Source organism: Pantherophis guttatus, chromosome 4 (genome assembly GCF_059756535.1).
Source record: "Pantherophis guttatus breed Tessera chromosome 4, ASM5975653v1, whole genome shotgun sequence".
NCBI classification, from domain to species: Eukaryota; Metazoa; Chordata; class Lepidosauria; order Squamata; family Colubridae; genus Pantherophis; species Pantherophis guttatus.
In genome coordinates, this window is record NC_142066.1 from 125,798,547 (window position 1) to 125,807,614 (window position 9,068).

Genomic DNA, 9,068 nt, shown 5'->3' on the forward strand with positions numbered 1-9,068 from the left:
ATTTTTATAAGTATTTTTTTTAATCTAATGTGATGCATTTTTGTGCCCTGATTTCTTCGTTTGTATAGAAATTTCCTTACTATATATGTTTTGTACATTTCTTTAAATTCCCAAGCACAGTGAGGATTGGTAAATACAATTTGTGGGTCGGGGGGGGGGGTTTGCTGCATAGGTATGAAATAGATATGGACACAAACTATTTACATTTCCATGAAAATTGAGGTGGAGCTAATTTTTCATGCATTTCTGATTAGAGTTATGCAAGTTCGAGCATTTGTCAAGGATCCTAAATTCCCCAAAGAGTTCATTCCTTCACAATTGCTCCAGCTTCTTTTTGTTTTCTTTAATGAATAATCCCATGTCAGCATCTAAAAAGCCAAAACAAAACCCTGGCAAGGATTTTTGCTGTGTCTTATTGTTTTAAATCTGCCACCTCTCTTACCACATAGTTGGGAATCCCTTGCTGCTGCAAATATTGTTAAACTATAACTCCCAGCATCTGTCTTACACTTAGCAAAAGCTTCTGGGACATTGTAAACTGTAAGTTAGCAAAACTGGGCTTTTCAAAGTTTTCCCTTCCTTTCCTGAAAGAGCTCACTTCGGATCCTTTCAAAGCATGACTAAAATGTTCAGTACTTGAAATGAGACAGTTGGGCTTTTTCCCCTGATGATGTCTGTGTCCAATTCAACCTCAGAAGAAGAAGTAATAAGAGCTATTGACTGCCTTTTTATTGTCAAGGAGGGGCGTGCTATTCAAAGAGCAAAAATATGATTAATAGCTCTTGCACATATGTGGCTAGCCTTTCCTTTGGTCATATTAAAGCAGCTGTGCTTTGCAGTTGTTGTTCTCTGAGTCTCTGAGGGTTGTTTTCTTGCAGTCAGTTCATTACCATTATATAGATGATGTTACCTGGTAATGTAATGAAACATCTACAAAAAAACAATCCAGCTCTACCAAGTCTCTATCCAGAGACTACCAAGGTCCCCTTGTTTCCACCTGAAGTACAAATATTTATTGCTAGCAGTTGTTCTTCAGACACATGCCCATGTGTGCTCCAAATCATATCTTGCCCTTTGAACCTGGACACATAGTCCTATTGCTTACCAAATATTCTGCTGCCAAAGTTATTTAGCTCCAATGGCTAAAGAGTTAGTTAGACTAGAACCTGGGAGACCTAGGCTCAGTTCATCCTCCTTATGGAAGGTCACTGCATGACTTTCAGGCAAATACTTCTGTCGGTTCAGCCTTCCTTGCAGGATTTTGGAAAACTTAGAGTGAGCTATGCTTACATAGCCTGGCTTTTGCTCCTGGGGTGGGGGGACATGATATCAATCTAATAATCATAATTAGGACCTATTAAGCACCACAGTTTCTAAGCAGAAACTCAGATAACCATGATAGGCTTATGTTCTCACTTCCCCTTTAGTCATTAAATCGTCATGTGACCAACACCTAAAACTTGACTTCAGCTTTTTTGTTTAATTTGTTTCAAGCCAGTTGCAAAGCACACAAATGATAAATATATAGTGCAGGATGCTGAGATTGTTGTACATGGAACTCCTGCTTACAAATCTTTTTTCCCCCTACACTATTTTAACTTTGAACCATCACTAAATGAGGCAGTTGGTGAGGACTACCTCTTATTTAGATTATTATTTTGTTATTTATTAAATGTATGAGCTGCTCATTGTAAATAATATTGTGTAGAAATCTACTTTTGTAATCTGTTAAATCATGAAACTAAAATATACGATATAACAGTTATATAAATTCATGCTTATACAAAGGTTTGGGAATGAAGTTTATTTAAAAAAATAAATTTGGCAGAATGCTAATTAACTGTAAGAGGTTATTACAAACACTTTTTCTTTGCTAACATGTTAGGTCATTTATATGCCCCCTCCCCTTGCTGTGTAGGTGACTGTTACTTAAAGGAGTGGTCACACTGGAGCATTTGTCAGATGACCTGCATCAATGGGGAAGATCTTGGTTTTGGAGGAATACAGGTTCGATCACGAGCAGTGATTGTTCAAGATGTAGAAAATCAGCACCTTTGTCCAAACCAAGCTTTGGAGACAAGACAATGTAATGGTAAGTACCAGAATCTATAGCAATGTATGTTCAGGGGGAATATCTCTCTCCTGTTACAGATACAGAAAACAAATGCACACTTTTTCTCTCTGTGCTGTCTATAAAGAGGGAGGGTCCAGAGTTGAGCACTGAAACATGCATTGTTCTATGCAGAAGGACTCCAGTTCCGACCAAATATCTCAATAACAGAATTGGGACTCCAATGCAAATTACTGCCATTTATGGCAGAGTGAACTTAGTAAGATAATTCATGTGCTGATAACATCTAGGCTTGACTTAAGTAAGAGCTGCCTTTGAAGATAATTCCAAACAAAATCTGATGGGGAATATTGCTTTGACTGAGCATCAGAAAGGAAGTTAGTGGGGTTAAAACAGCTTTACTAAGCTTTTTAAACCCATTTTTCAGTCCAATTCAAAGTGCTGGTGCTTTTTTCAAGTGGTAGGAGCTTTGAGTCAGATACCTGTTACATTGTCCCTTCCACATGAGTAACTTTTGCTTTGGACCATATGAAGATAACTTCTCAGTTTTATTTATTTATTTATTTATTTATTTATTTATTTATTTATTTATTTATTTATTTATTTATTTATTTATTCAATTTATATACCGCCCTTCTCCTAGTGGACTCAGGGCGGTGCACAGCCAAAACTAAAATACATAACAATACAAAATTTAAAATTAATTAAAAGAATTATATAATTTGGCCCGAATTAAAACAGTGCGAATTAAAACCCATTAACAAATTAAAACTAAACAATTAATAACCATTAAAAACTAAAAAAGGGGGGCGGGGTTCACGCCAGCCCTGCTTGCTGGAAAAGAAGTGTTTTCAGGGCTCGGCGAAAGACCCAAAGATCCGATATCCTTCTTATCTCCGGGGGCAAATCGTTCCAGAGGGCGGGGGCTGCCACAGAGAAGGCCCTCCCCCTGGGGGTCACCAGCCGACATTGCCTGGCCGACGGCACCCTGAGGAGTCCCTCTCTGTGGGAGCGTACTGGACGGTGGGAGGCTATCGGCGGCAGAAGGCGGTCGCGCAAGTTTTAGACAATCATCACATGCCAGGATAGGAAAAAGCCCTTTTAATGATGGTATTAGAGTCACAGAATGCTCGCTTAAGGGAATGTTTCTTGCTGTTCACTTCAATTCCTATATTGAACAAGTTTCATTTTTCTTAAAATTATAAACATTTTAAATGGCAATTGATCACATGCTGCCCTTATTTGCTGTACAGCCATTTATTATGTGTATTCATTTTTAATATCTCTGAACTATAAAATGTTTTGTTTGAAAACTAAATATGTCTAAAATAAATATACAGATGAACTATGTGAGATTTGATGTGCCCATTCTAATTCCTGCTCATAGGCTGATCTTATTAATAAAACTAAAAGTAAAACTAAAATGAGAAGCAAAATGGAAGGCAACCACCCGGCATAACTTTCCAATCCAAGCCAACAGCTAGAATATAATGGAATCTTTCAATCTTTTCAATTCAGATGGCCATTGTTATGAATACAATTGGATGGCCAGTGCATGGAAGGGATCATCTCGGACTGTATGGTGCCAAAGATCAGATGGTTTAAATGTTACAGGTAATATTAACTTTACATTCTTTTTTACATTATTGGGTAAACTAAACTATGTTTAGAAATTATAAAAGAAGATCTACTGTAGGAATTTCTAGTGTTTGTATTAGAGATAGAAAAAATATGACTATTCATATCTTATTGAAAGAGAACTCATATCATACCCTCTCAACACAGCTATAATCCATCAGAAATTAGAATCTATCAATATCTGGAATACGCATATGATTCTTATTCCTAATTTAGATAAAGCAATAAAGAAGTGCTGATAAAGGACTAAATGAGTGAGCTTCAATGTTATACCCTATTTTCTGAGAACAGCTTCCTTGAACTTGAATGGATTTGCTTTTGAGTAGACATATGCAGGATCTTGTATAATAATTATATCTATTTAGTTCTGACTCATTACAATTTTGAGTATAAAAATTCCAACATGAACATTTCAGAACTTGCCATGTTAGAGAAACCATACAAAGTCTGCATGAAAAATCAGGGAGCAATTGACATTTCTGTATGTAAAGTTTAGCCTTGAATGTTAATCAAAAACAATTTTCATAATAGCATGCAACTCATAATGGATTTCAGTGCCAGTATAAATTTCCAAAAATTAGCAGTATAAATGTCTATGATTAATTAAGAGATTATCCAATTCTTAGAGTCCTTTAATCTATGGATAGCTGCCATGAGGCAATAGGAAGTTATTTAGGGGCTATTAAAGAACTTTTCTATGGAAAGCCTTTAAATTCTTGATAGGAATAGAAGTGTGTCAGCTCTTAAGGTCTCTTGATAAATGTTAATGACTACTTATAAAAGCCTATATTAATTAGCTATCATTTCTATAGCACCGAGAATATCTAGTTAATAGGAAAGCCAGTCGTAGTCAAATAGCTTTTGCTTTAGCTACAATACAATTTGATACATACCAGCATCATTCATTCAACAGCTTCCCATCTATTTTATTCACTTATTCATTACAGTGACTCATGTTAAAAACATTGGGATTTTGAATCAAGGTCTCATGGCCATCACTTTGACTTTCTGACCTTCACCCAAGTGTAAATAAAATAAACTCTGAATCAACATAAGCAGTTTTACATCTTACTGTTTTAAGAGATGAGTACCTACATACCAATGAAACCATGGAAAAAGCAAGATGTAACTGTGCTAGATTATGGGTGAAATATATCCATTGAAATTTGTAGTCTGCCTATTCTATTCTCTGGCCATTTGGCATTAAGTGAAGTGCTTCTTTGACCATGGGATAGTTTTTATTTCTTTCCTATTGAAGCCTCTGTCACCATACATTTTTTTAAGAGAATCTAATAATCCTCAGAACCTTCTTTACAGAGCCAGGAAAATAGCATAAAAATCAAGAAGCCAATCTTGTATACATCTGGCAGACAAGATGATTCCTGGCTGAGGGTTTTCATGGCCAAATTGCCAACTTCTCCTTGAGCAGAAGGTGGCTGGGAGATTAGGAAAACCCTCAAATTGCATATCAGGCCTAAATTGTAATGTCCAACTCCTATTGCATCAGATCCTAGACCAGGAGGCTGTCCAGACAGTCACTCAAGCCTTGGTCATTTCATCTATAGACTATTGCAATACATTTTCATAAGATAGTTCTTAAAGATCACTTAGAAGCTTCAACCTATCCAGTATATATATGGCAGGACCAATAATGACATAACCACAGTACATTCAAATAACACCTTCAATTTATGAGTTGCCATTAAGTTCTGGGTGCACCACAAGGTGTTTATTAACATCTATAAAGCTCTTAATAGTATTGGCCTTGGTTATCTGAGATACGCAAAGTTGACATGCTCAAGATAAATCAAAGAGTGTTATATGATGAGACTCAGAAGTTGGTTTTCTCTATCACAGAGCTTGCTCTCTGGAACAACAACTCCTTCCAAGATTCATATGAATCCTATCTTGCCCTTGTTTAAATCGTGCTTAAAAATATGGCATTTATCCAAGAGTTTGGGCTTGGAAGGATGGGAGGCTTTTTATAGAAATACCTATGATAGATCATAAGTTTTGTTGCCACTTCTGGTCATCACTATTGTTATTGTTACAATATATTGTTTTTTTTAATCTATTTTTTATCATGGTACACTGCTGGAATCTATAGCTGGCAAGCCTTATAAATTTGAGAAATAAATAAACGTTAGTTAAGCAGAAACTGGGTTGCATTCCTCAAAATTATGTCGTTCTTGCTAGAATATTTCCCAACACTATGTACATTGCTTTATAATTAATGTGTTAAAGAGCTAAATTGTCTTCTAGAAGTAGCCAAATGTTTTCACTGGTTTTTAACAGACATGCATAATTTGGCTGGCTATGAAATGGTTATACTGTACATGTTCATTTGATTGCTCTGAACAATTTCAAAATGATGATTAAAAGATACATGGTAAGATTACATTTACATTTGTAATTGTTTAGAACACCGTTGTTTTCATTTGTTGGACTTCTATCATAGTATGATTGTTTTGTGTGGCCTTTTGATATCTACATTTTATTTTTGCAGATACCTTAATTCACAATGAAATGGGTGAGGAAACAGTTTCTTCCTGTAGTTCCTCAGATGGCTGACATATTTTAAGAAAGGCAATTGCAGGCATGTGCAACTGATGCCCAGACATACACACATTTTACCATGTCAGCTAGCAACATTGATTTGGCAATCAGTGTTATTCCTTTAGTTAACATACAGTTGCCTAATTGCACCTAACTGCATCTACTGCTATTCAGATTTCTACATTGTTTTTCACCATTGTGCGGGATGGGCATGATTATTTTACAGTAATTGGTGCTGCAGTCAACATTTATTTATTCAGTTTATATTATTTCTTTTTACCCATTGAGCACTGAAGCCCAATAGATTGCCAGAGTGAATATATATATATATGTTACATAACTTGGTTTTGTTATTACAGAGACTAAAGTAGAGAACTAAGGCATCTCCAAAGGCTTGCAGTGCTAATTCTGGCTCAGAATAATGGTGAAAACCTATGTGGATTTAATAAATCCAAGTAACCATGCTGAATTAATAACCTCCATCCACTGACCCAAAACCAAAAAAACCCAACGAAAGCTCATGCCTTGGGAACTGTTAACTTATTTTCCTCATTACAATTGGAAATGCAGCATTTTCCTCTCACAGCTACAGTATATACCTTTTGGGGTGTTAGTGATATAAAGATTTGCCAAGGAGGCACAAAGTATTTCATTTCCATCATCTAAGAACTTTTTCGGACAACAGGTATGGGAGCTGGGTTGCTAATTGAACCGCATAAAATTGCAAAGGAGGTGAACTTATAGTCTTAAATATCATTTACTTCATTCTTTTGGTGAGGCCTGTTCATTTGCTCAGTGTGTTGAGAGGTGAGATTTAAAGGAGAGCAGTGTCTTGTAATATCACCTTTACTCAGTATGATGTTCACATTTGTGAATAATTAGGGCAAAGAAGAAAACCAGTAATTCCCACCTCATTTTCACACCTCAAGATAGTTACTTATTTGAGCTAGAAATAGGAAGATGATATCTAGTGTATTAACATTCCCAGAGAGATATTAAGTGAAACAAATTCAGTAGTTTTGCTATACTTTTTCTCAATAGCATGCACAAGAACTGAGAACATCTTCTCTTCCATTATGGTTTTTTTTTTTCCTAGATAAAGCAGGTATTTCCCGATTAGTAAATTATGATTGTGCCAAAATGCCATTTGTTTTGTTCTGCAGGAGGTTGCTTAATGATGCACCAACCAGATGTGGACAGGTCATGTAAGCCAGCATGCAGCCAGTCCCATTCTTACTGTAGTGAGGTATGTGCTACCACAGGTCAGGTTGTTGACATAGGGCCACAGTGTCATTGGTCGTGCATCATATTAGAACAGTAAGAAAGCCCACAATGTTTAATTGGAAACCCTGTTGCAAGCACCACCTTAAAGACTGGTGAAAGATATTTTACCCTCTTGGCCATTACTTTGTAGCTTTTACAGAGCTCCATGCTTACGTTTCATATTGTTTAGTGAGAGTTCCAAGCATTACCTCTGAGGAAATGTCTCTTTAGTCTTCTTTGACAAGAGGAAGGGCAGGCAAATAAAATAGAGTTAAATTGGCTACACCATTCTTGAAGAAAGATGGGTACGTACATTGTTTAAAACTCTTTGACACTCTAAAGTCTAGTTGAGCTGTTAGTCAAAATGAAAAATCCACTTTAGTTAGGAAAGGCTGTAAGCAGAGAGCAAAGCTGAATTATTGGAAACTGAATTACAGTATATGATCTCTTGGGCTTGACCTGCACCCTTGTATATCTGCCCTAGAAGTCAGTTTTACCAATCTTGATATTACATTTCCCAAATCTGGCATGGAAAGGGGTACCATCTTGTCTAGACAACCTGTCATTTTCAACCAGTAGATCTTGGGGTTATTGAAATTGAGAGCAATAGGTTGGGGGGGAGGGGAATGAACAACCCTTTGATCTACTGTAACTTGGACCAGCTCTGGCTGCCCCAAGCTCAGCTGAGATATTCAGTCCTTGCTGTTACTTCATAGCAGCAGGTCTTCTTCATTCTTGACTGGGGTTTTTCCAAGGTGCTTACTACTTGTATGAGAATCAGGCTTTGACAGACACTATAATAAAACATAAAGTTCTGCATTCTTGACTTCCCTGGTAGAAAAATTCTATGCACAAAAATACAATCAACATTTATAGGCTGCAATGGGTAAAACAAGTATCATTATATTAAAGAACTGGGTGAAGGATGTTTAATACTGTAGCTCTTTTAATTGCATGCACATACACAACTATAAGCCTATTACACGGCTTACATTACAGTTCTTGTTTCTTGATTCAAAATGGCTGGGAACTACACTATGGGCTTTTTGTCCAGTATTTATTGCTGTTTTATGGAGAAGAGACCCCAGAAACATTAACAAAAAAAAGTCCACAATCATGTGCTTCTCTGGGGTCATGGATTGCTCATCTATGTTGTGCTATATTCTATGGCTTTTGAAGTGATATGACTTTGCTACAGTGTGTAAAACATTCATTCCTCTGCAGACCAGAATGTGTGTTTGTGAAGAAGGATATACAGAAGTAATGTCTTCTAATGGCACACTTGAGCAGTGCACTCGCATCCCGGTGGTAGTTATCCCCACAGTGGATCATAAAGAAGATGTGAAAACTAGTCGAGCTGTAAACCCCACACAGACACCTATCACCACACCAGGACGAGGAAGAACTTGGTTCCTCCAACCTTTTGCCCCAGGTGAAATTTCACATGGATAGTTAGTGATATTAGGTCATATAAATTGGAATAAATTGTATGATAGTAGTATTGTATGACAGTTTAAGAAGGTAGAGAGATCAGTGATTC

The 9,068-nt window shown here is 36.6% G+C and overlaps 1 protein-coding gene across 8 annotated transcripts in view; it reads left to right on the plus strand.

Annotated features, from left to right (window-relative positions):
• Positions 1–9,068, plus strand: part of THSD7A (thrombospondin type 1 domain containing 7A) — a 308,047-nt gene that overhangs the window by 295,138 nt on the left and 3,841 nt on the right. For 7 of the 8 annotated variants that reach the window (XM_060685655.2, XM_060685658.2, XM_034401949.3 and 4 more), the window contains 4 exons: positions 1,919–2,092; positions 3,590–3,685; positions 7,429–7,511; positions 8,753–8,960. In XM_060685655.2, coding sequence (XP_060541638.1) covers positions 1,919–2,092; positions 3,590–3,685; positions 7,429–7,511; positions 8,753–8,960 — 561 coding nt within the window. Of the gene's footprint in view, positions 1–1,918; positions 2,093–3,589; positions 3,686–6,215; positions 6,306–7,428; positions 7,512–8,752; positions 8,961–9,068 lie in introns of all 8 variants that reach the window. The other variant, XM_087892733.1, reaches the window with a different exon arrangement.